Here is a 26,553-nt window from a genome sequence, read left to right on the forward strand (position 1 = left end):
TGCCATATGGCACAATTCCCCAAATCCTGGGTCTCCAAGATTACCAACTCCCAACCCCCTCTGTTCAAAGTGCAATCCAACGGGAGGCTGTGATGGGGGGAGGGGCACATCTTGTGAGCCCCCATCCAACTCTGCCCCGGGAAGAAGGGGAGCCCATGTCTCTGGGGTGGTAAGTCCTTGGAGCTCAGAACTGCTGCACTGGTCCTCCTGTCCCACCAGGGGCTCCTGGCTTAGCTTGGGACTTCATATGCTGCACACTGGCCAAGATTTTCTTCTGGTGTCCTGCCAGCGTGACTCCAATACGGAGAAGGTCCCTGTGGAAAACAGAAGGCTGGATGAGTCCAGGGACCAGCCAGTCAGGAAGCCCATAGCAGGATAATGTCAAGAACAGCAAGGTAGCCGGGGCGTGGTGGCGCACACCTTTAATCCCAGCACTCAGGAGGCAGAGGCAGGCGGATCCCTATGAAACTGAGGCCAGCCTGGTCTACAAAAGACCAAAGCGAGTCCAGGACAGCCAAGGCTACACAGAGAAACCCTGCCTCAAAAGAACAACAGAAAAAAGCAAGGCAGAATTTAGGCACCAAGCCTCTACTGCACAGCTGCAGTGGAGGAAGGAAAGAACGGCCTCGAAGAGAGCTCAGGGGAAGGAGCTGCAGAAATTGTCTTAGAGGAGAAAGAGATAAGGAAAAGAACCACACAGAAAAAGAACAACACAGAAAAAGAACCACACAGAAAAAGAACTAGGGTGTAAAAGTTAGGGGGGGGGGGCTTTAGCTTAAGGAAGATGCTAAGGCCAGGGGACCTGCCTGGTCAGACATTTTCTTGAGATTTAAAAAAAATTTTTTTACATATTATTTTATCTGGTTACTTGGAAGGTATTGATATGTATTCCACACTAGGCTCAGTTGAAAAAGCCTCCTGCCTCAGCCTCCCAAGAGCTGGCAAGTACAATGGTATAAACCACCACAGCAGCCTCCTACCACCACAGCTGGGGTAAGCAAAGGCCTCGGGAGAGGACCACAGCAGAGAGGAAGGAGGCGCTCCAAGTGCAGGCAGGCAAGAGGACAGTTGTTTGGGAGTTGATAGAATCATAAAACCATTTAACATCAAAGCTGGGAAGGGATTTCCAAATCTCAGTCCTGTCTTCTCCTTTTATGGGTGGGAAAAGAGAACCAGAGTCGACACATTAATGTGAGAGCTGCGTTTGGAATGTAGATAGAAGGACAAAGATAGATACAGGCTGGAGATGGGAAGGGAGATGGCCCAGGCCTGAGAAGGCTCCAGAGCAAACACTAGCAGGACACTGCCATTCGGGAAGGATCCAGAGTCTCTGCCACAGCCATTTGTTTGGTGGGCAGCTCTGGGCGTGCTTCCCAGCCACCAATCTAATAGCCCTTGATGTTGAACCGAGAGGCCCCTCCTAAGCCTGAGAGTCTGTCTCTGCTTCCTATACCCAGTATTCCCAGGCACCCTCTGGGGACTGCGCCTTCACTGTGGTCCCTTCCACTTACTCTGCAGAGATCTGGCTGACCACCTCAAGGGAGCCGAACCCAGCCGCTGCAAAGCTTTCCTCGTATCTCCCCATCTTGATGGCTCGAAGCCACTCGCCCACAGAGCCAAAAGCAGAGTAGTGAGGTTGCCGTTGGTCCAAGAGTGGATGTGAGGCCCTGGGGGGTGGAGGAGGATAAAGATGAGGAGAAGTGTTAAGTTGGGTAGCTACCATGTCAGAGCATCCTGGGAAGACCAACACAAACCAACCCATATACCATGGAAGGGGTGGACACTCCAGGGCCACTTAGAGGGACTCGTGGGTGGTGGCAGAGTCAGGGACGAAGGGGGTTGTTCTCTGGGATCCTCACCCGCCATTCTCCCTGGCCACGATTTTGAGGCTAGCAGGATTCCGGATCATCTTGTCCAGAGCGCTGACCACTTGGGGGAAGCGGGGCCGGGCATTCCGGTCCTTCTGCCAACAGTCCAGCATGAGCTGGTGGAGGGAGGTGGGGCAGTCTGGGGGCGGGGGCAGCCGGTAGTCCTGTTCAATAGCATTGATCACCTACAGTGATGAGAGGGAGGACTGAGTGGAGCTGGCTTCAGAGAATCATTCACCAAAAGATCTGAGGGATATTGGGGTGGGAACCACAGCCACCTAGAGGCACAGATTCATGAGCCCTGGGTGAATGAAAGCTGCCTTGGCTGGCAACACCCCCACAACAACCCTGCCCTCCATCCATCCCCGAATCCAACATCGCTGCATCCAACTCTGTGTGTGTGTGTGTGTGTGTGTGTGTTCATATGTGTGTGTACATGTGGAGGCCAAAGGTCAGTAGGGGATCTTCCAACATCACTTTCCACTTTATTCTGTTTTAAAATTCCATTTATTTATTTACATGTAGAAGCGCGCGCGCGCGCGCGCGCGTGTGTGTGTGTGTGTGTGTGTGTATGTGTGTCTGTGTAGGTGCACATGTGCAATAGCACGTATGTAGGGGTCAGAGGGCAATTTGAAGAAATCAGTAATCTCCTCCCACAGTATCAGTTCTGGGGATTGAACTCAAGTCGTTAGGCTTGGCAGCAGGAGCTTTTGCCCACTGAGCCACCTTCCAACCCTCCACTTGCCTTTCTTTTGCATATGTAATGTGCATGGGTGACCATGGAAAGGCCAGAAGTTGACACCAGGCGTCTTCCTCAATCACTCTCCACCTTATATATCGAGGCAGGGTCTCTCCTTGCACCCAGAGCTTTTTGCTTCCTAGTCTAGCTTGATCCAGGATCTCTATTGCTACCTTCCAAGTGCTGGAATTACAGGCACACGCTTTACATGGGGGCTGGGGACCCGAACATGCTTGCATTACAAGCAGTTTCCCCTCTGAGCCATCTTTCCAGCCCTCCACTTTATTTCTTGAGACAGTGTCTCTCACTGAACCTGGAGCTGACTGCCTCTAACAGTCCCAGCAATGGGGTTATGGACGAGCACCACTGTGCCCAGCTTTTATGTGGGTGCCAGGGATCTGAACTCTGGTCCTCATCCCTGTACGGCAGGGACTTTACTCACTGAGTAGTCTTCCCAGCTCCTTTTTTTTTTTTTTAAAGTAATTTATTTATCTGTCTATTTATTTATTTTGTTTTTTTCAGACAGGGTTTTTCTGTGTAGCCTTGACTATCCTGAACTTGTTTTGTAGACTAGGCTGGCCTCGAACTCACAGAGATCTGCCTGCCTCTGCCACCCAAGTGCTGGGATTAAAGGCGTGCTCCATTACCGCCCAGCTTTAATTTTCTAAATTTCTGTTCATTGGTGTGAGAGTGTCAGATCTTGGAGCTACAGACAGTTGTGAGCTGCCATGTGGGTGCTGGGAATTGAACCCAGGTCCTTTGGGAGAACAGGCAGTGCTCTTAACCACTGAGCCATCTCTCCAGCCCATCTTCTCAGTTCATGCAGCTAACTCTTGGATGCAAACCTCGCCTCCCTCACTGTCCCACACCTGGGTAGGGAAGAGTCTGGGGACCCTACCCCCCACTCCTATATCCCAGGAAAGCTTGGTATCATCACGGAATACTTACATCCTGGTTGCTCATGTCCCAGTATGGCCGTTCCCCAAAAGACATGACCTCCCACATGACGATCCCATAGCTCCAGGCATCACTGGCAGATGTGAATTTCCTGAAGGCAATGGCCTCGGGGGCGGTCCACCGGATGGGAATCTTTCCTCCCTTTGGAAGAAGGAGGAAAAGGTGAACCCAGGCACCAGCAGGACCCAGGAACATCAACCATACTCTTAGAAGACAAGCCTGTGGCAATGCCTGAGAGGAATTACCCTAACTGGGTTAAAGGAGGTAGGAAGACCCAGCCTCTGAGTGGATAGTGCCATGCCCTGGGCTGGGAGCCTGCAGTTAATCAAAAGGACAAAGGTGAGCTGAGCTGAGCACATGCATTCATGTACTGTTCTCTCTTCCTTTCTTTTCCTTCTTTTTTTAAAATTTTATTTTATGTGCATTGGTTTTTTTTGCCTGCATGTATGTCTGTGTGAAGGTGTTAGATCTTGGAGTCACAGATGGTTGTGAGCTGCCATGTGGTTGCTGGGAATTGAACTTGGGTCCTCTGGAAGAGCAGTCACTGCTCTTAACCACTGAGCCATTTCTCTAGTCCCTGTTCTCTGTTTCTTGACTGTGGGTGCAATGTGACCAGCTGCTTCCAGCTCCTGCTGCCTTGGCTTTGTCACCCTAATGGGCTGCCCCTCGAACCGTGGGTTCAAAATAAACCTTTATTTTATTTTTTAGGTGTTTTTTTTTTTTTTTTTTTTTTTTTTTTTTTGAGACAGGGTTTCTCTGTGTAGCCTTGACTGTCCTGGACTCTCTTTGTAGACCAGGCTGGCCTCGAACTCACAAAGATCCACTTGCCTTTGCCTCCCTGAGTGCCAGCATTACAGGCGTACACCTGGCTCTCAAAATAAACCTTTCTAAGTTATTTTAGTCTGTGTACTTATCACAGCCATAGGAAAAGAAACTAAGACACAACCCGCCCATATAATCAACTCTGCATTTCTCCCCTACTTCTAGCATCCCACTCCCATCGCTCTCCCATTTTGTTTTGTGATGTTTTCTAGAAACAGTAAGATACGTGCCACCAGCTCCCCGTGTAGACAAAGATGAATTCAGATCCCCCAGCGTCCACCTCCCCAGTGCTGGGATTACAAGTCCACACCACCATATCTGGTTTTGTCTCTCTCTGTTTTGTTCTATCTAGGGCCCACACAACTTCCCTCCCCCAACCTCCATAGTGACAGGTGTGCGCCACTACTCCCTGGCTGGTCTCGTTTCTTTCTGGCCTCTAATCGCCCATCGCCACAGCTGATCTTTTCTTACACATCGGAAGCTGACTTTCCTTCAGCCTCCCGGGGGCCAAAGTTGCCATGACTTCCGCTTCCGGTTTCTCCAACCACGCCTCCCGCCTCCCCTCCCCCCGTGGGCTTGAGCGCTTAGAGGGTATCCCTGGCCCCGGGGCTCACCAGGGAGCTGGTGTAGGTGGGATCGGAGGAGCTCTCTTCCAAGAATCTGGAGAGGCCGAAGTCAGAGACCTTGCAGACCAGGTTACTGTTGACCAGGATGTTACGAGCAGCCAGGTCTCGATGGACGTAGCTCATCTCGGCCAGGTACCGCATGCCCGAGGCGATGCCCCGCAGCATACCCACCAGCTGGATGACCGTGAACTGCCCGTCGTTCAGCTGGAGAGGAGACAGGGGAGAATGGCTTGTTTAGGGTGGATCACCCACGGCTGGCCCTCCTTGCCACTCCTTCACCGCAGCTGTCACCTATATACCCGCTCCCCCGCTGACCTAGAGGGCAGCTCAATTCTCCCAGGCAGCGCAATTATTCTTACTAAACTCTGCCGGCTAGCAGAACACCATACCACAGTTTCCCATCATGCCTCATTATTTTGGTTTTTCCTTTGGTGCGAAGTTCTGCTCATGTGGCCCTGGATGGTGCGGAATGTATGGCAATCCTCCTGTGTCAATCTTCCAACCTCGGGGGTTACAGGCATGCACTGCCATGCCTGCTGCTTTTGTTTTGTTTTAAAGATGTATGTTCAGCCACTCCCAGATTATAAAGAGATATTTTTAAAGGCCACGTCCTACACCCCAGTCTGCTTTCTTTTTGATATTTCTGTCTGGTTAACCTGGATTTACTATGCAGCCCAGGCTGGTCTTGAAAAGTCCATTCTTCTGCCTCAGTTTTTATATATATATCTTATATGCCACGATGCTCTGATTCTAATCAGCACGTTTAATTATTCCCCCCCCCCTTTTTTTTTGAGACAGAGTCTCAATATGTAGCCCAAGCCACCCCAAAGTTGTGGCAATCCTCCTGCCTCAGCCTCCCAAGTTCTGCGATTACAGGTCAAGCCACCACTAATGGCTCCAGCTAACATTTGTTTATTTGTTTGTTTGTTTTGTTTTTTTCAAGACAGGGTTTCTCTGTGTAGCCTTGGCTGTCCTGGACTTGCTTTGTAGACCAGGCTGTCCTGCAACTCACAGCGATCCGCCTGCCTGTCTCCCCAGTGCTGGGATTAAAGGCGTGTGCCACCACGCCTGCCTCTCCAGCTAACATTTTTATTCTAACAAAGTCCTTAGATTTGGCAGGCAGAGTTGGGCCAGTTATGAGTGCTTTCTGAGCTGCCTGTCAATGAGGAAAGTGTCTCAGACCAACTGTGTGTAAATGCAAAAAGAACAGTGAGGGGCTGTGGGTGTGGCTCAGTGGTAGAGCCCCTGCCTAGAATCCCCCAGTGAGGGGCTGGAGGTGTGGCTCAGTGGTAGAGCACCTGCCTAGAATCCTCCAGTCAGTGGCTGTGGGTGTGGCTCAGTGGTAGAGCACCTGCCTAGAGTCCCCCAGTGAGGGGCTGGAGGCGTGGCTCAGTGGTGCAGTACCTGCCTAGATTCCCTCAGTGTATCTCTGCAATAGAGAACATATATAGTATATATAAATCTTCAGTAATGTACAAAAAGAAATCAATCAAGTAATTTAGTCACTGTTCAAGATCTGGTTCAATTTTGTTTTCTCATGTCTGAAACTATTTAACTTTTTTTTCTCTTTCTTTCTGGAGGTAGAGTCTTGCTATACAGTATAGTCTCAGCTGACCTAGAACTGGTGGCTTCGTATTCCCAGGCTGGCTTAAACTCATAAGCCTCCTGTCTCAGCTCTTCCAGTGCTGGCACTGCAGGCGCAAAGCCAGCTCTGTCCTGTTTTCTGAGCCCAGCTCTTCCAGCTTCCTGACATCCGCCTCCCCCCACTACCCCCCGCGCGACACCCCCACCCAGGAGCACGCAGTGGTTGTGAGGGTGACCAGGGTGGCTCACCCGCAAGAAGGAGTCCAGGGCTCCGTTCTCCATGAATTCAGTGAGGATCATGACCGGCACACTGTTGGTGACCACACCCTCAAGGCGGATGATATTGGGATGTTCAAACTGACCCATGATGGAGGCCTCGCTCAGGAACTCACGCCTCTGCCGCTCTGTGTAGCCGCCCTTCAGGGTCTTGATGGCCACACAGCTCTCCTTTTTCCCTGGCGCCTTCAGCCGACCACGGCACACCTCACCAAACTCCCCTTGAACAAGAACGCGGACAGTCAGTTCTCCTCCTGGCCTGACCTATTTTTTTCATTCCCACTGCCCAGGCTTCCACTTTTGTGTGTGCCTGTATGTGGGAGTGGTATGTACATGTTCCTGTGAATGTAGGCATATGTGCAATGTGGAGGCTACGGGTTGATAGCTGCTATATGTCAACATCTGGTGTTTTCTTCTAACTCTTCCATCCTGTTTCTTCTTTTTATTTATTTTTTATTTTTTTATTTTTTGGTTTTTCGAGACAGGGTTTCTCTTGTAGTCCTGGCTGTCCTGGCCTCACTTTGTAGACCAGGCTGGCCATAAACTCACAGAGATCTGCCTGCTTCTGCCTCCCAAGTGCTGGGATTAAAGGTGTGTGCCACCACACCAGGCTCTATTTCTTCATTTTTATTTTATTTTTAAAAAATAATTATTTACTTTTATTTTAAGTGCATTAGTATGAAGGTATCAGATCCCTTGGAACTGCAGTTACAGACAACTGTGAGCTGCCATGTGGTTGCTGGAGATTGAACCTGGGTCCTTTGGAAGAACAGACAGTGCTCTTAACCCCTGAGCCATCTCTCCAGCCCTGTTTCTTCTTCTTCTTCTTTTTTTTTTTTCCCCGAGACAGGGTTTCTCTGTGTAGCCCTGGCTGTCCTGGACTCACTTTGTAGACCAGGCTGGCCTCGAACTCACAGCGATCCGCCTGCCTCTGCCTCCCAAGTGCTGGGATTAAAGGTGTGCGCCACCACGCCCAGAAATCCACCTCATTTGTTGATTCAGGGGTCTCTCACTGGACGCAGAGCTCATCAGTTTGACTAAGCTGGGGGGACCAGTGAGCACTGAGGGTCAAGCTGTCCCCACAGTCCCTCTTTGTGTCCCCCTACCCCCACCCCAGCGCTCGGATTACAGGCATGTGCTGCTGTTCTCAGCTTTTTCACAAGGATCTGGGGAGCGAACTCAGGTCCTCGTGTTTGTACGGCAGGACACCCTACTGAGTGAGCCATCTTCCCAGCTCCCCAACTCCTTCCTCTTACCTGCACCAATTACCTCTTCAATCTTGACGTAGGAGACATCGATCTCTTTGGCAAATTCCCTCACGGCCTCATTAGGGTCTTCGTAAGTAAAGGGATCAATGTAGACCTTAGTACCTAAGGAGTCACATGGGAGCCCATCAACCAGGAAATAAATTCCTCTGGACCGAGACGTCCTGTTAGCTCACAGCCTCCTCCCCCCTGCCTATGACCCACATACCGTGTCCTATGAGGTACTGCCCGTGTTTATCTGAGTACTCGGCTTCCCGCCCATTGCTCTGCTTCCTGGGACCATGAGAAAAGAAGTAGAAAGTAAGCGGAGTTAAATATTGCTACCTCCATAGAGAACGAAGGAGTCAGGGTCTGGGAACTTCCAATTGAGAACAGACCAGTGAGAGAGACGGGAAGGCTCGCCCTAGGGCAGCGGTTCTCAACCTGTGGTTCTGGACCCCAAGGGGTTCCAAACGACCCCATCACTGGGGTGGCACGTCAGATAATTTACAGCATGATTCATAACAGTGGAGAAATTAGTTATGAAGAAATGACTGAAAGTTATGAGAAACTAATTTTATGTCTCAGGGGCGGAGGGCGGAGGACAACATGAGGAACTATTTCAAAAGGTTGCAGCCTTACGGAGGGTGAGAACCACTGCCCAAGGGTGTGTGGGCAGGTGGCCGACCATGGGACTCCCCAGGCCAGAGCTTTACCTGAGGCAGAGGACAGCAATGACAACCATGACCAGCACCAGGACCACACCCACAACCGCAGTGCCTGCAATTAGGGCCAGCTGCTCCCTCCAGCTCTCGCTCTCTGGGGGAGAAGAGATGACGTAAAGCTCAGAGTTCCTGACTCCCTGACTTCAACTTCAAGCAATGTTATCTGAGGTCCCCCGAGAAGAGATCTGAGCCGGGTTACAACAAGCCGAGCAAATAACGAGCTCAGATTGAGGACAGTGGAGAAAGTGTGCAAGCTTTGTTACAGCTAGAGATGTGTAAATGTGTGTGCGTGTGTGTTTGTGTGTGTGTGTGTGTGTGTGTGCATATGCAGTACATATGCGATCACGGCTGGGAACACAAACTTAAGTCCTTTATTAAGCTGAGTCATCTCCCTATCCAGGGACATTTTGATTTTGTATTACATTTTGGTGTCCTTTAAAAAAAAATAAAATCTCATTTGGGTGAGAGTCAGATAGAACATTCAACACCAGCCTGGGTTACAATAGCAGGTTCTGGGTCAGTGTGGGCAATTTAGCAAAACCCTATCTCAAAATAAAAATAAAGGCTGGGCTGGCAGTGGTAGTGCACACCTATAATCCCAGCACTCAGGAGGCAGAGGCAGGCAGATCACTGTGAGTTCGAGGCCATCCTGGTCTACAAATCGAGTCCAGGACAGCAAACACTACATAGAGAAACCCTGTGAAAAAACAAAAAAGAAAATAATAATAATAATAATAATAATAGTAGTAGTAGTATTCCGGGATATAGCTCAGCGGTAGAGTACTGGTCTAGCATATGAAAGATCTTGGGTTCCATCAGTACAAAGGAAAATAAGACAAAAGTGATGGTCCATGCCTTAACCCCAACATTTAAGAGGCAGAGGCCGGAGGATCGCCAAGTTATAGCCCAACCTGTGCCACACAATGAGACCCTGTCTCTGGAAGAAAAAAACAACAAAAAACAAAACAAAACAAAAAACCTAAAAAGCTGGGCATGGTGGTGCACGCCTTTAACCCCAGCAATTTGAGAGGCAGAGGCAGGCTGATCTCTGTGAGCTAGGGACTAGCCTGGTCTACAGATTGAGTCCAGGACATCCAGGACTACAAAAGAAACCTGTCTTGAAGCCTACCTTCCCCCCCCCCCTCCCCACAAAGGGGTCTGGAGAGACAGCTCAGCATCCAAGAGCACCACTGGCTCTTCCAGGGAACCTGAGTTCACTTCCCAGAATCCACATGGCAGAAACTCAAATACTCTAATTCCAGTTCCAGAGGCTCCAGCTCCCACTTGTGGCCTTCACGGGAACTCCACACACACAGTGCACAAATATATATGTATGCAAAGTACTCATACACATAAAATAAAACAAAACCTTTAAAAAGCATTAAAAAAAAAAAAAAGCTGGGGGGTGGTGGCACACGCCTTTAATCCCAGCACGCACGCAGGAGGCAGAGGCAGGTGGATCACTGTGAGTTCGAGGCCAGCCTGGTCTATAAAGTGAGTCCAGGACAGCCAAGGCTACACAGAGAAACTTTCTCTCAAAAAACCAAAAATAAATAATAATAATAATAAGAAGAAGAAGAAGAATAAGAATAAGAATAATAAGAATAATAAAATAAATAAAGATAAGAAGAATAGGAATGGAAGAAAGATTTTAAAAAGGAAGGAAGAAGGAAAGAAAGAAAGAACGAACGAGGCCAAGTATGGTGAGGCACTCCTGCAATCCCCTGCACTTGAGAGGCAAAGGCAGAAAGAAGGATTGCTGCAACTTTGATCCTCGCCTTGCAAGTTCTAGAACATCTCCATGGCTACATAGCAAGACCTTGTCTCAATAACCATGAAGGGAAGTAGGAAGGAATGAGCCGTTTAATGGAGTTATGCCAGGCAGTGTTGGCACATGTTTTTAGTCTCAGCACTAAGAGAGGCAGAGGCAGAGGCAGAGGCAGGTGGATCTCTGAGTTCAAGGCTAGCCTGGTCTACAGAGCAAGTTTCAGGGCAGCCTGGACTACACAGAGAAACCAAACAAACAAACAAACAAAAAAGCACGAGCCACCTCACTTTTCCTCAGAACTCTGCGATAAAGGGTGGATGGCTTTTCTTATCTTATTGGAAAAGGGAACAGGAGCTCATGGGTCCACTGGCTGCTAAGGATAAAGAACTCAGCGGGCTGCACAGCCAGAGCCTGGATTTCATTTCTCTACTCTATATTCCATGCTGTCTTTGTTGGCCAGGCCTTATCACTAAAGGATTACACCAAGGAGAAAAGCCTGGCGGCGGTAGCACACGCTTTTAATCCCAGCACTTGGAAGGCAGAGGCAGATGGATTGCTGTTCGAGGCCAGCCTGATCTCCAAAATGAGTCCAGGACAGTCAAGGCTACACAGAGAAACCCTGTCTCGAAAAACCAAAAACCAAAACCAAACAAATAAAAAAACCAAGCAAACAAAAAACCAAGGAGAAGACTTTGTGGCTACAGAGTCAAGACCTATCTGGTAGGGGGGCAACCCCTCACCCGATCTCCACCAGAAACCCCAGACTCACCATCGACTTGAGTCTGACTGTGATGCTCTTGGCCGAAGGGGCCGTAACCAGCCTCGGAGCGTGCGCGTACCTGGACCAGGTAGCTGGCTCCCCGCTTCAGCCCCCGGAGCTCAGCTCGATTTTCTGATGTCTTCAGGAATCGTACACTGCTGGGGCCCTCTGCGCCCTGTGCAGGAAGAGGAGTGAATGGGTCCTTAGATATTCCTCCTCTGCTCAGCTGCTTTTCTTTCCTTTCCCCCGCCCCTCCCTCCCCCTCCCACCTTATTCTATGGTGTGGTATCCTTTAATCATTCTAACAGATTTACTTTTTTCTCTTTTGGGTGCTGGGACTCAAACCTAGGGCATCTCACATGCCAAGCAAGCACTGCACCGCTGAGCCACATCCAGAGCCCCTCACTGGGGGATTCTAGGCAGGTGCTCTACCAGTGAGCCACACCCCAGCCACTCACTGGGGGATTCTAGGCAGATGCTCTACCACTGAGCCATACCCCAGCCCCTCACTGGGGAATTCTAGGTAGGTGCTCTACCAGTGAGCCACACCCCAGCCACTCACTGGGGGATTCTAGGCATGTGCTCTACCACTGAGCCATACCCCCAGCCCCTCACTGGGGGATTCTAGGTAGGTGCTCTACCAGTGAGCCACACCCCAGCCACTCACTGGGGGATTCTAGGCAGGTGCTCTACCACTGAGCCACACCCCAGCCCCTCACTGAGGGATTCTAGGCAGGTGTTCTACCACTGAGCCACACCCCAGCCACTCACTGGGGAACTCTAGGCAGGTGCTCTCCCACTGAGCCGTTCTGACAAACCTTTAAGCAGTTCTTTGTGCCTGATAGCATCCTAACTATTTTATAGATAAGGATAAGTGAGGCTTAAAGAGGCCCAAGAGCAGGCCCATGGCTGTCCAGTTAATAAACAGCCTGCAACTGCAATACTCATCAGATGTCTTCAAAATCAGGGATCTCAGCTCTGGGCCAATGCCCACTACTCTCTCCCTCCCCAGGACAGAGGCAAGACTCACCTTTTCATGATACTTGACTTCGTAGTCCAGCACAGCACCGCTGGGTGCTCTGGGGACAGCCCAAGACAGGATCAAGCTGCTGGGTGACGACCGAGTCACTCGAATATCAGACACTGCAGGGGGCACTGCAGGGGAAAGAAACCCAACGCGCCCTGCTGCAAAGTCAAGCAATTAGTTTTTCCAGTTCTTCCCCTACCCGCACCCCCACTGCACTGGGGATGTGGTCAAGGGGGGCTGTACATGCTAGACAAATGTTCTACTGCCGAGCCAGGCCGTGGTGAGCCTTAGGGTCTGCTTTTGTTTTCCTTGTTCTTCCTCCATGGACTAGACCTAGCGTCCTCTTCCCGCAGCACACAGCAGCCTGTAACTGCAGTTCCAGGGGATCTAACACCCTCTTCTGGGCTCCTTGGGCATTTCAACACGTGGTTCACAGAAAGACATGCAGGCACACACATATAAATTAATAATCTTTTGTTTGTTTGTTTATTTGTTTTTTGTTTTCCTTGGACTCGCTTTTTGCAGACCAGGTCGGCGTTGGCCTCACAGAGATCTGCCTGCCTCTGGCTCCCGAGAGCTGGGATTAAAGGCGTGTACTGCCACCACCGCCCGGCCAAATTAATACATCTTTGAAAAATATTTTCCGGCTAGGAGGCCCTATTAGAATGTCTGGTCCCCAGCTGGTGGAACCGCTTGGGAAGGGTTAGGAGGTGTGGCCTTGTTGGAGAAGATGTGTCACTGGGGGTGGGCTTGGAGGTTTCAAAATTCCAACCCATTTCCAGTTTGAGTCTGTGTGTGTGTGTGTGTGTGTGTGTGTGTGTGTGTGTGTGTGTGTGTGTCTGTATGTATGTCTGTCTGTCTCTGCCTTGTGCCTGTAAATCAAGATGTGAGCTCTCAGCTGCTGCTCTAGCACCATGTCTGCCCGCCATCTTGCTTCCTGCCACAACCATCATGGACTCTATTCCTCAGGAACTATAAACCCTCAAATGAAATGCTTTCTTTTCTAAGTTGCCTTAGCCATGGCCTCTATACAGCAATAGAAAGGTAATGAAGACACCCTTTCTCTCTCTTTGAGGCAGAGTCTCAAGTAATAGCTCTGGCTGGCCTTGAACTCCTGGTCTTCCTGCCTCCGACTCCCAAATACTGAGATTACAAGTGTGTTACCTCTTCTTTCTTTTTCTTCTTTCAGAATTTACTAGAGCACAGTAACTACACAGAGGGCTTCATTATGACTTTCCCATATGAACACATAACATACTTTGGTCACATCATCCCTTCTACTGCTTTTTAAAAATCATTATTTTCTGCCAATCGGTCCCATGTTCTAGCTGAGGATAACCTTGAACTTCTGATTTTCCTACTTTCACTTGCCAAGTGCTGGTTTATGTGGTGCCGCAGACCTAACTAGGGTCTTCTGCATGCTCAGCAAACAATTCACCAACATCTCTCCCATCCGTGCCCCCATTCTTACCCTCACGGTCAGTGGTGACATTGACAGGCTCAAATGGAACCGGCCCGGTGGCTAAGGTGGACACACCATTCAAAGCAGCAACTTCAAAGGTATAGGTAACGTCAGGACGCAGCCCTCGGATTGACACCCAGGGCTCGACCAGGTCCCGAGGGCCGGGGTCAAAGGTCAGATCGCCCCCACAGGGCAAGCAGGAGCCTCCGGGATGGCACTCTCGGCAGCGTACAGCATAAGTGAGGTCCTCTCGGCCTCCGGACTCGAGGGGAGCACTCCAATCAAGGCGCAGGGAGGAGCCATTCAGAATGGGAACCACACTTCTTGGAGCAGAGGGCGGGGCTGTGGGAAAAGAGACCAGTGTAGAGGGGACAGACAGCCACATAATCTCCTAAAATGTCAACGGCGAGCTTAAAGCTGGGAAGCATGGGGCCTGTGACGGGCTAGCCATGGCAACTTGACACAAGCTAAAATCACCTGGGCAAAGTCTCACTGAGGGATTGTCCACATTGAGTGGGCCTGTGGGCTCCTCTCTGCAGGACTGTCTTGATTAAGTGAGGTGACATGGGAGGACCCAGCCCTCTGCGGGCAGCACCATTCCCTAGGCAGATGCCCTTGAACTGTGTAAGAGCAGAGACATCGAGCTGAGCACACACAAGCAAACAAACAAGCATGGGTACATCGGTTTCTCTCTGCTCTTGACTGTGGATGCGATGTGACTGGCTGTTCCTGCCTTGACCTCCCCACGCTGATGGACTATGTACCTGGGGTTAAGCTGAAATAAACTCCTTCCTCCCTTAAGTTGTTTCTTACCGTGGTGTTCTTATCACAGAAAATTAGATCAGGGACCTTGTGGGGAGTCGACACACAGGACAACATCACAAGTCCATCACCCCTGCCTGAACAACGGGAACTTACTGGTGCAAGGTGAACTCCGGGGGTCCGAGCGGGCCCGATAATACCCAATTCGACACAGGCAGACAGGGGACCCAATGGAGTTAGAGTGGCTGTTGGCTGGGCATGGCTGGCAGGGCTCTTCTCCTATTTGGGCCTTGAAGGTGCCCTGGCCACAGGCTGAAGGAAAGGACAAACATGTCGATCAAAAACACCCCCTGAAGACTAACGAGCTAGCTCCGTGGTTGACAGCACTGGCAGCTCTTCCAGAGGACCTGGGTTCAGTTCCCAGAAGCCACAGTGCCTTATTATTCCAGGGGATGCAGTGTCCCTTTTTGACTTCAGACACACACACACACACACACACACACACATACAGTGTACAGACACACACACAGAGACACACAGAGTACACAAACACACACACACACAGTGCACAGACACACACACACAGACACACACATAGTGCAGAGACACACACACACAGACACACACACACACACAGACACACACAGAGTGCACAAACACACACAGAGACACACACACAGTGCACAGACACACACACAGTGCACAGACACACACATAGTGCACAGACACACACACACAGTGCACAGACACACACAGTGCACAAACACACACACAGTGCACAAACACACACACAGTGCACAGACATGCATGCATACATGCAGGCAAAACATACATACACATAAAAGGTCTGGCCATTTTTTAAAGCTTTAAAAAGAATCTCCAACTCTAAAACAAAAACCAAACCTGCACGCAGAGTTTAGAAATAAACGAGGGGCCAGCCAGTTAGGAGGAAAAGGGGGGTGATCCCCCTAAAGGAAGTGTTCTTACTCTTCCTACCCCTGACCTCGGCAGTATGGCGAAGCCCTCTCATAATATTTTATTATTAATTAACATATAGTCAGCAACTTACATACCCAAGCCTGCCCTCAAATTTCATATACAGCTGAGGATGACCTTGAACTGCCGATCTATCTGTTGGCACCTCCCAGGTGCTGGGATTACAGGTCTGCACCACCACATCCAGTTGTATGCAGTGGAGAAGACGGAGCTCAGGGGCTTTGTGCACGCCAGGCAAGCGCTCAACCATATCCCCAGCCATCTGAACATTTCTGAATGCACACTGCCAAATACATGGGATCGCTACAGAACGCAAGAGAGCAAACACGTGATGTGCAAGGCACTAAAACAAAGCACGTGCGAGTGACACTGCACACCTTTGTCCTTTACCAAATACAAGTTGTTGAAGCCGGACTTTCTTTCCCATCCTGTAATCAGAGCACTTGGAAGCCAGAGGCAAGAGAAAGACTGCAAGTTCAAGGCCAGCCCGGGATACATGATGAGACCCTATTTCTCAGAAACAAAAATAAGGAGCTGGAGAGATGGCTCAGGTTCAGAGCACATACTGCTCCTGCAGGGGATGGGAGTTCAGTTCCTAGCACCCACTGAGTGACTCACACCCACTATAACTCCAACACCAGGTGATGCCCCACCCACACGTAATACACATATACACACAATTTAAAAGATAAGCCGTAGCCAGGCGGTGGTGGAGCAAGTTCCAGGAGAGCCAGAGCTACACAGAGAAACTCTATCTTAAACAAACAAACGATCTTTTAGATTATAAAACGAACAAGATAGAAGCTGAGCGGGTGATACACTCAGGAGCCTAAAGCGAGAGAACTCTGGGCTGGAAGGCAGCCTGGGCTAGTCACGAAGACCTTCTGTCAGGGCAAAAGCAAAAAACCACAAACAAAATAACCCAGAGATGCAGCGGCCCGGCCTTAGGACCTCTGGAACGGAAGTCATCAGCAGAGGACAAAGTTTTGGCTTGCTGCAGCACCCAGAACAGGCTGTGTGAAGTCCTGTGTTTAGGATGGTATGTAAAACCTCAGCTCCCAATCCAGATGCAGGGACGTCGCCAACATTCCAAAAGTAATGACTGGCTAATTTTAGGTGGATGCTTGTGAAAACCAAGTCGTTTAAGGGATGGCGAGCTTGTTAAAGGGGTAAAAGAGCTTGTCACCAAGTCTCATGACCTGACTGACCGCCTGCAAGCTGACCTCTGACCTCTGACCACAAAACCGCCTTGGCAGCACAAGCCACCCCCCCTCCACCGCAACAAACATACACAGAACAGGCAAACCTCTAAACAAAACAAAACAAAACACAAACAATGAAGACCCGAGCTTGAATCTCTAGCACCTACATTTAAAAATAATAACAACAAAACCAAAACCAAATCACCGTCACCAAAAAAGTAATCAAAAGGCTGAGGCTGAGGGTATACAGCTCAGGTGGTAGGGAGCTTGCCTAGCATATGCAAGGCCCTGGTTCAAATCCTCAGTGATACCAAACAAACAAACAAAAAACAAACAAACAAACAAACAAAACTGAATTCCTCGGACAGAGAGGCACCTCTTCGTATCAGCAAATGACAGGAAATTCCCAGCAAAAAGAACAAGATCATAAAGGCTTTTTCCTCAACCCCCAAAGGTATCCCAGCTATCAGTGACAGTCCGACCTCCCCGCCGCCTCCAGACAGTGTCCAGAGAGCAGACAAGGTGGACAGAGTTAGAATAATAGTCAAGACGTCGCCCACTAGGGCTTCTTTCCTACCTCCCGGAACGGAGTGTTGAGGAAACAGGGTCAGCTCAGAGTGGGGAAACTTAAGGGCTGGACACAGGTGCCCGTGAATCTGGTTCCCTGGGACCCACTTTAGTGGAAGAGATAACAGACCCCGGCGGCAAGTCGTCCTCTAGAGCCTACAACCAATCAACCCACCAACCAATAGAACGAACTAAATTCTAAATAATACTTCCTACCATCCTAAGAATAAAATCTGAAGTTGAAAGGAAAATGCCTAGAATCTTAAGGGATAAGACCAGAAGGAGACGCGCGCGACAGCCCCACCCGAGACAGGTAAAAATCTCTGGGGACTCCCACTCTCACCTCTGCATACTTTATTCCCCTCGGCGGCTTCGTACCCCGGCGCACAGCTGCAGCCGGTGACCTGCTGTTCGGCCCACTGACCATCTTCCCGGCAGTAGAGGCTGGGACTGGGGCTGGCGGTAGGGACGGCGTTGGCCACGCAGCTCCCCGCCACGGGCACCACGAGCTCCCGAGGCACAGTCTCGGGGAAGTAGGTCAGGTTCGTGATCAGCCGGGAGCACTTCTTATAAAAGAGGTGCAGGGAGAGCAGGGCCATGCAGGCTCCCTGGTCCTGGAAAGCCAGGTAGAAGCCCGCTTTGCTGAGCGGACCCAGGCGCAGCGTCTTGATGTTCACTTTCCCCGTTGCTTCGGCCCCGGGCCGCTTCCGAGTCAGATGTTCTGCCGCCACCGTGTCGACCTGCCAGGAGAAGCAGGGGTCACCAACACCGTCCCAGGTCCTCTGAGGATCTCTGGTGGGCTGACTACCTTCTTCGCAGATCCCTTCAATGATCTCAGCTCCTGTTCGAGAACCTTCTTCCTACCTTTCGCAATATGTAATGTATGTGTGTGTGTTTATACATATATACATATGTATATATGCATATATGTGTGTGTGCATATTTATGTATAAATATATATACAAATATATACACACATACAAACACACATGTATTTATACATATACACAGCATATATGTATAATTTGTATATGATAAATGTACATATACACGTATACATACATGTACATAATTATATACACATGTATGTATGTTTATGTGTTTATGTGTATATTTGTACATATACATGTATGTGCTCACACACACATATTTGCACGCACACGTACACACACACACACACAGTCTCTTGTAGTCCAAGCTGGTCTCTAACTTGTTATGTAGCCAAGGGTTTTTTTTTTTTTTTTAAGATTTATTTATTTATTATGTTCACAGTGTTCTGCCTACATGTACACCTACACACCAGAAGACACCAGATCTCATTATAGATGGCTTTGAGCCCCCCATGTGGTTGCTGGGAATTGAACTCAGAACCTCTGTAAGAGCAGTCAGTGCTCTTAACCTCTGAGTCATCTCTCCAGCCCGTTTTTTAGGCTTTTCGAGACAGGGTTTCTCTGTCTGTCTGGACTGGACTTGCTTTAGTAGACCTTGAACTCACAGCGATCCACCTGCTTCTGCCTCCCAAGTGCTAGGATTAAAGGCTGTGTCACCCCACCCGGCTGTAGCCAAGGTTTTTTAAGACAGGGTTCCTCTGTGTAGTCTTGGCTGTCCTGGAACAGACTCTGTAGATAGGACTAGCCTTGAACTCAAGAGATCCTCCTGCTTCCACCTTTCACGTGAGCTGCTGGGAGGACAGGCAGGCTCCACTCTGCTTATTTATGCAATGCTCAGTATCTACCCTAGAACTTCGTGACTGCTGAGCCGACAGTCTACCCCTCGCGCTACCTGCCCCAGCTCCATCTGCACGTCTCTGCCGTCCACTAACCCTTGCTGAGCTATGCTGCTTCCAACTTTGTCCCGTCTCAATTTCCCAATCATTCATTCGTTCTAGGAATATTCACAGATGCCTACACCATGACCTCAGAACCAAGAAGAACCACAGAAGTGACAGGCAGGTGACTGTGTGCTGCAGGAGCCAGAGCAAGGACAGCCATCAGCCCTAGAGGCGTCGGTCGCTTCTAAGATTCTCCTCACCTTAAGACGCTGGCATCCCAAGGACAATCAATAGCTCATTGTGGGTGAAGATTTGTACAAAGAAGAATTCATCTTTTAGGGGTGGAGATGTAGCTAAGTTGGCTCACACAGGAGGCCCTGGGTATAGTCTCTAACCCACATGTGTAATCCCAGCACTGGGGAAGTAGAGGGCAGAAGGATCCGGAGTTTCCGGTTACCCGGGGCTACATAAGACAGTGTGAAGCCAGCCTGAGCTATATGTCACACTCTGCCTCAAAAACCAAAAAGGAACTAGAGCGATGGCTCAGCAGTTAAGGGCATTTGCTGCTCTTGCAGAGGACCGAGGTTCATTCCTAGCACCCACTTGGTGGCTCACAATTGTCTGTAACTCCATTCCCACAAGATTATGATGTCTTGTTTTGGCCTCTTCAGGCACCAGGCATGCCCGTGGTGCCCAGACAAACACTCATACACAGAAAATATAAATAGGAGGCAGAGGCAGACAGATCTCTGATCTACATAGTGAGAGAGATTCGACCTCAAGAAATAAATAAATAAATACAGAAAACTTGAAAAAACAGAAAGGGAAGGGAAAGGAAAGAAAAACCACGCAGGTTAGAGAGATAGCTCAGCAGTTAAGAGCACTGACTGCCGATGCCCAGCACCCATATGGTGGCTCACAAGCATATTTAACTCCAGTTCCAGGGAGTCCAACACCCTCTTTTATCCTCCTCAGGCACCAGGCAAGCACATGCTATGCACATGAATGCATGCAGGCGAGACATCCACACATGTAAAACAATTAATCTAGTATTTTTTTAAACCAGCCAACAGCAGTTAAAAATTAAAAAAAAAAACAACAACAACAAACAAAAACCAGGGCTGGTAAGATGGCTCATGAGGTAAAGGATGCTTGCCACAAGTGAGATGAGGAGAAAACAGCGACTACTTGTTTCTCCGAGTGACTTCCTTACTCTCACTGTGGCATATTCGCGCATGCAACACAATAAACAGACAGACAGACAAACGCTTGGAAATGTCAAGAAGGGTGTCATACACCTGTAATCCCAACATTTGGGAGGTGGAGGCAGGAGGATCAGGCTAGTTCGGGGTTCCTTCTGCCCTCAAAGCTCAGGTTCTCAGGTTCTGGAACCTTCCCTGGGTGAACACAGTGGAGGGGCCTGAATCCCAGGCTCACTTTGAGTCCAGCAGTTTCAAAGGCAGCCTGGGCTGCACGGCAGTTATCTCAGCTTTTAGGAAGGCAAGGTGTGGCTGGGGCTGGAAACTGGAATTTGAGAGACAGGGCTGGAGAGACGGCTCAGTAGCTAAGAGCGCTTGTTTTCCTTACAGAGGACTGGGTCTGATTCCCAGCACCCTACGTGGCAGCTCACAACCATCAGATCCAGGATGCCCCTACTACACACACACACATACACTGGAACAAAACAATCATACACATAAAAATAAGTAAATAAATAATGTGGCCAGGCATAGTGGCGCATGCCTTTCATCCCAGTACTTTTGAGGAGTTCAAAGGCAGCCTGGTCTGCACAGCGAGTCCCAGAACAAGCAGAGCTACATAGGGAGGCTCTGCCTCAAAAAGCAACAAACAAACAACAAACAAGTGAATGAATTTTTAAAAAGGGGCAGCCAGGAGCCAAGGACCGTGGCACCCACCTATAAGCCCAGCACTCAGGAGGTGGAGGCAAGAGGATCAGGCGTTCAAGGCCAGCCTCAGCTGTGCAGTCAGTTTGAGGGCAGCCTGGGCTACACAAGACTCTGGTCTCAACATAGAAAAGGAAAGAGACAAAACGACTCGTGTGGAGGGTCCAGAAAGAGGGTGGCAGTGAGAAGTAGCAGCTGATGTACAGATCTGGTGGTGTGGGAAGTCCCCGATGTTGACAGAGAAGGAAAGGAACGGCCCAGCACCGGTGCGGAGCTCTGCAGAGACGTCGGGAAAGCAGCTTCAAGTTGGACCTCCCTACACAGGAAAGGCCGCGCACCCTTCTATCCACCCACAGCTCCAACTCTCTAGACTTAATTGCTTCCAGCCCCCAACGATCCCGCCAAAGGCCCTAGAAAGGCTGTTGAGCCCCACTGTTATTACCTTGATGTAGGGGTTCTCCATCCAGGCCGGCGTGTGGGCCGTGGCTGTATCAGCTTCGCTCTCATAGTAGAAGACGGTGAAAGTCTCCTTGCAGGAGCGGCTGGCCTTCGGCAGGGACAGGCACTCCATCATGGTGAACCGCAGCGTGGCATACACGTGGACAGCGCCTCGCCTCGGGACCCAGCCAGTGCGCAGCCAGTGTGCCTGGCCCCCGGGCCGCTTCATGTCGCACACCTCATAGGTGCGCACGCTGTGCTGTTCCTCGTCCAAGCCGCTTAGCTCCTCCCACTGCACAGAGATGGGAGCTGTCAGTCAGGGCCCCCAGCAAGGGTTGGAGTGGCTACCGGGAAGCGAGTATCTCAGGGGGTGCTTCCTTACGACCTCCAGGCCTCACTTCCCGTCCAGGGTCACCAGAGATGCTCCTCTTACCTGGCCCTCTGCCTGCGGGTACGTCACCCATTTCAGATCCGCAGTTTCCAGTTTTGTGTTCAACAGGGTCTCTAAGACAGAGAGACAAAGTCAGCCCTTTGGGGAGGTGTGGGAGAGAGATTAGGGCCAAGAGCTTGCTGGGAACAAACAGGAATGAGAGGAAATGGGTTCTCTTTCTAGTTCTAGGAGGTAGCAACGTTTATTTTCTTAAAGAGATAGAGACACTAGCCGCCGAGCCCTCAAACCTGCGTTTCATCCTTGGGACCCACTTGTGGGAGAGCAGACTCTCACACGGTGTCCTCTGACTGCCACACACGTACCATGGCACAAGAGAACTCATTTCTCTCTTTGTCCCCCATCCTTACATAAAGGAAATCGTGTGTGTGTGTGTGTGTGTGTGTGTGTGTGTGTGTGTGTGTGTGTGTTTTCGTGTGCACACTTGCTGAGAATCAAAAGCAGGTTGCCGGTCTTGGGGGCATCTTTCCGTGCTAAACTGTCTCACCGTCCCACAGCCCTTAGATTCACACATAACTCCTGTTCCCGTGCCAACCCCACCGTCAGCAGTTGGTAGGCACTGAACAGCTTCTAGGCTTCCCCCCCAGGGGCTGTGCCCAGGAGAAGGAGGGGACCCCATGCTGGGAGGTAAAAGGCCACAACTCAAGGACCTGTAGAAGAAGGTGGCCCTTGGGTTTTATCACAGCAGTTGTCAGGGGCGGGCATGGCTCAGCGGCAGTGCTGGCTCAGCGTGCTTAGTCTTTCTCTGGGTTTCATATCCAGCATCACACACACACACACACACACACACACACACACACACACAAACACAGAAAGGGAAGGGAGTGTGTGTGTGTGTGTGTCCTGGGCACATGGCACATTTTTATAATTCCAGCGCTTGAGAGGTGCAGACAGAAAGATCAAGAATTCAAGGCCAGGCTCCACTACCTGGTGAGTTTGTGCCCAGTCAGAATTATATGAGATCCTGTCTAGAAACAACAACAATAAAACAGGACAACCCCTCCCGCCCACCCCCATCCCGGCCTTGCCCCCTGGAGCTGGGGACGGCTGCTACAGGTTAAGGCTCCCTAAAGGCCTGCCTCAGGCTCCCCCCTGCAATCCCGCTCCAAAGTGCCAAAATTGGCTTCCATCCCAACTCTAGTCCCCTCCCCAGTCGCCACCCCCTTTTCACACCAGACACCCCACTCCTCCTCCTCCAAGGTGGTGCCCTCGCCTGAAGTAGAACACCTCCCCCCACTTGCTACCATCTGAGGAGTAAAGTTCTGGAAACAGGGGGACTCTTGGGTTCCCGCCTGGCTCCAGCAGAGAGGCCTTACCACATCTGGAGTTGGTTAGGAGAAAGAAAGGAGGAGATTGGGGTGGGGTGGGTAGGGTGTGTGTGTGTGTGAACACACCTGGCAGGGCTCTGGGATCATTTCGGGTGGAGGGGGGGGGGAATGACAGGGCGCTGACCAAGTAGAAGATTAGAAATGCTAAGGCCTCTGGCAATAAGGCCAGGGCTCAGACCTGAGTAGAAGATTAGGCGAAGTGCTGAGGCCTCTGGCAATACAAAGAGGAGAGAGGCGGTTGCTGAAATCCCCTGAAGAGGATAGGACCGCCTGGGAGGGAGCTGGAGTCTGGGAACCACATGGGTGTTGAGAGTGAGCCTTCAGGGGAGCCAGAAGAACACCTGGGACCAGGTCCCGCCCTCCCCTTTGGGGCTGCAAGAGAGAAGGAAGGGGTGACGGGAAGATAGGGTGGGTGAGTGAGACATTGGCCTCAAAGTTCCCGGTGACGTCCTTGGGTGCAGGGGGCAGGCAGGAACCTGACCAGCTGGAGGCAAAGCCAGCCTAGGGGGCCCTTCGACTGGGTGGCAGGAGACAACAGAGCACATCGGGGACAGGATGCCCGGGGTTCTGGGAGGGGGGTGGACGGAGGCTGCCGTCTCCACCCCTCCATTGTTCCAGCCTGGATAGTGTTTTCCTGTCTCCAATTTACACACTGTCTGTGCTGCAGGGCTGCTCTTTAGACTGCTAAGCCGAACTCAGCCTCACTTTCTCTGCACGCATCTCAGACCTCCCTGCCTCCAGCTCACCTCAGCCCATCAGTTCCCCGACCCACCCTCGCCTCTACCCTTCTCAGGCTGATCAACTCAATTTGTAGGTTCCCCGAGGGACCGTCTCTCAGTTTACACCTTTTTGGGGGGGTTGGGGGTGGGGGTCACGTGGCCTTGGATAAACTACTGAACATTTCTGAAGGTCCGGCCTTTTATTTGTAAAAAATGAGGATACGAGAGGGATCTGGCTCTCGCAGGGCGACTGGGGTGGGGGGTGAGGATAACAGTAAAACCAAAGCCCTCGGCTGGGCCCCGGGGAAGGGGTTAGGTGAGAAGCACCCAGGTAGCACACGTGAGAAGGGACCTTTCCTGTTGGCATCTGTCTTTCCCTCCTGACACACTTCAGGGAGTTTTCTGCCCATTTGATTTCCTCGTCTCCTGGAGCCCAAAGCGTCCCCCTCACCCCCTCCCACCCTCCCACTCTCCTACTTTGATCACCCCAGAACTAGCCCACAGCCTAGAGGGAGCAGGATTTTCCAAACTCCTTTGATTCCTCCGATTCAGCAACCGAACCCGTCCCCCTCCCACTCCCATGGTCCACTCCCATATACTCCTTTGATTCTAAGCAGCAAGGGAGGTTGTGGGGGGGGGGAGCCAAATTCATTGAAAAGAGATTAGGAAAGCAGGGGGGGGGGTGGAGAGGGAGAGTTTTACAAATCCTAGGCAGCCCCAAGAGGGAATGAGGAGTGAGGGGCTAGCAGATCTTTAAGAGGCATTTGGAGAGGAATACAGGAAAAGGAAGAAAGAAAAAAAAAAAAGAAGAAGAAGAAGAAGAGGAAGAAGAAGAAGAAGAAAAGAAAGAAAGGAAGAAAAGAAAACCAGAAATCTGAGGCGGGCTAAGAGATGGCCAGCTGGGGTGAATTAGGGCGACACAGACCAGTGTGTTAGGAAGCTTCTGCGGGCTCGTATGGCTGGAAGAAAGCCACAGGCTTGGGAAAAGTTGAAATCTAAATGGCATTCAAAAGGTTGGGGTGCAGCCTAGAGAAAAACACGACAAGAGAGCCAGCACGAGGTCTGTAGCCTGGCCAGCCGTTTGGGGTTCAAGAGCGGGGCTGCAGATGGGGCCATACGGGGGTCATACGGACTGGGGTGTGCGGTTGTAGGGTCCAGGTGTGAATGCTAAGGAGTTGGTGTGTGTTGGGGGGGTCGTTTTACGGCCTAGCTGGGGTCTAGAGTCTGCCTCGTCGGCAAGTGCCCCTTCGAGAACTTTTTGGCCAGAGGTGGAGGATGGCTAGAAACTTTGGGGATAGTTTTGAATATTAGGATGGGCAGGAAAAGAAAGGCTGCCAAGGGCCTTTGGAGTTAGAGCTGAGAGTTTAGAAGGCTGGGTAGGAGAAGGTCCCGGGTCTGAGCTCTGGACTCCATCTCTCTCCCAAACAAAAGAAAAACCCCACTCCCCGCCAGGCCGCCTCCTCCCCCGCCCCCTCTCCTTCTAGCGCTATTGGTCCGAAATGTCTAGGGGTGCCAGAGTTGCAACAGGGAGAGACCAGCTTCTGGACTCTGAGGTACAACTTTGGGGATCCCCCAAACAGGGGCGCACCCCCCAAGTTAACTCACCTTCTAAAGCAGTGGCGAGGGAAGCCCAGCACAGCAGCGCTCTGAGCTCCATGGCGCCGCCTCACTTTGGCTGAATAAGATCCGAGTTTGGGGGGCCCTGGCCCCCCCAGGTCTGACCCTCCCCTGGGCGGGTGCACACCGACTCTGCTGCTGCTGGGACTTTCCGTCGGGGGCCTCTCAACGATGGCCCATGCGGGCGCACCGGGCACCCGCGCTCAGGTGCGGCCCCCACGTCCCCGCTGCAGCGCGCGCGCGCGGGGAGGCCAGCCTTGAGGGGGGACGTCCTGGCAGTGGCCGTCGCTGGGCGGGCGGAGATCGGGACGTGGCTGAGAGTTAGGGGTCCCTCCGGGGTTTCGGGGGTCCCGCCCTGGCTGGCTGGGGTGGGCCGATTGGTCGCGGTCTCCTTCGCTCCCAGGAGTAGTTGGTGGCTCTCGCACAGCCGGGCAGAGTGGGCCGGTCGCAGTCAAGGAGGGTAGAAGCCAAAGTGGGGACCGAGCGGGAAGGAGACAGGCTGGGCCAGGGTTGGGCCGAGCTGAGACTGAGTCGGGCGGCGCCTGGCCTAGGAGGGAGGGGCGCATGGGAGGCGGAGACAGTCCCGTGTCAGCGTCGCCCCCCTTCCCCTCCCCATCTCCCTACACCCTGGAGCCCAGGCTTCTCTGGGTGGGGAAGGGGGGGGGGGTAGGAAAACTGATTGGCTCCTATGGTAATGAATAATTCATGAAGGGGCGCGCCCGAACTGAGCAAGTCGGGAAGTTGGGAGAAAGTTTGCAAGAGGGGGAGGGGCGGCATGCGTGGAACTCGAGGACTGTCCAGGGGTGCTGGGTGTCCCGTGCATACTACTCCTGAGTGTGCATGTTGGGGCAGGAGCCCAAGAACCCTCGAGACAGGCTTGAACCCAGCTGGCCTCACGTATGTGAGCGTAAATGCGCAATCCCCACACACAAAGCTTGCAGTT

At 51.2% G+C, this 26,553-nt stretch overlaps 1 protein-coding gene across 2 annotated transcripts; it reads right to left on the reverse strand.

Annotated features, from left to right (window-relative positions):
* Window positions 1-26,143, reverse strand: Ephb4 (EPH receptor B4). 2 transcript variants are annotated; one of them, XM_051161236.1, is made up of 17 exons: window positions 25,599-26,143; window positions 21,932-22,002; window positions 21,503-21,790; window positions 17,729-18,125; window positions 14,777-14,932; window positions 13,868-14,200; window positions 12,400-12,524; window positions 11,379-11,544; window positions 8,833-8,935; window positions 8,346-8,410; window positions 8,129-8,242; window positions 6,846-7,093; window positions 5,001-5,216; window positions 3,556-3,705; window positions 1,860-2,053; window positions 1,512-1,667; window positions 1-314 (listed from the first exon to the last, which is right to left on the reverse strand). In XM_051161236.1, exons 1-17 carry the CDS (start codon window positions 25,648-25,650, stop codon window positions 185-187), a joined length of 2,964 nt encoding a protein of 987 aa, XP_051017193.1. In that variant the 5' UTR covers window positions 25,651-26,143; the 3' UTR covers window positions 1-184. The 2 variants fall into 2 exon arrangements, with proteins under 2 accessions (XP_051017193.1, XP_051017192.1); XM_051161235.1 differs by having other exon boundaries at window positions 12,400-12,551.
* Between the last annotated feature and the right edge of the window lie 410 nt (window positions 26,144-26,553).

This window comes from Acomys russatus, chromosome 19 (assembly GCF_903995435.1).
Source record: "Acomys russatus chromosome 19, mAcoRus1.1, whole genome shotgun sequence".
NCBI lineage: Eukaryota > Metazoa > Chordata > Mammalia > Rodentia > Muridae > Acomys > Acomys russatus.

Excerpts from the sequence above, each read along its gene's own strand:
- Ephb4 (XM_051161235.1), bottom strand. The coding sequence starts at position 25,650 with ATGGAGCTCAGAGCGCTGCTGTGCTGGGCTTCCCTCGCCACTGCTTTA. Across the intron at positions 22,003-25,598 it reads CCTCGCCACTGCTTTAGAAG|AGACCCTGTTGAACACAAAA; the intron begins GTGAGTTAACTT and ends TCTCTGTCTTAG. Across the intron at positions 14,201-14,776 it reads CCGGAGTTCACCTTGCACCA|CCCCGCCCTCTGCTCCAAGA; the intron begins GTAAGTTCCCGT and ends CTTTTCCCACAG.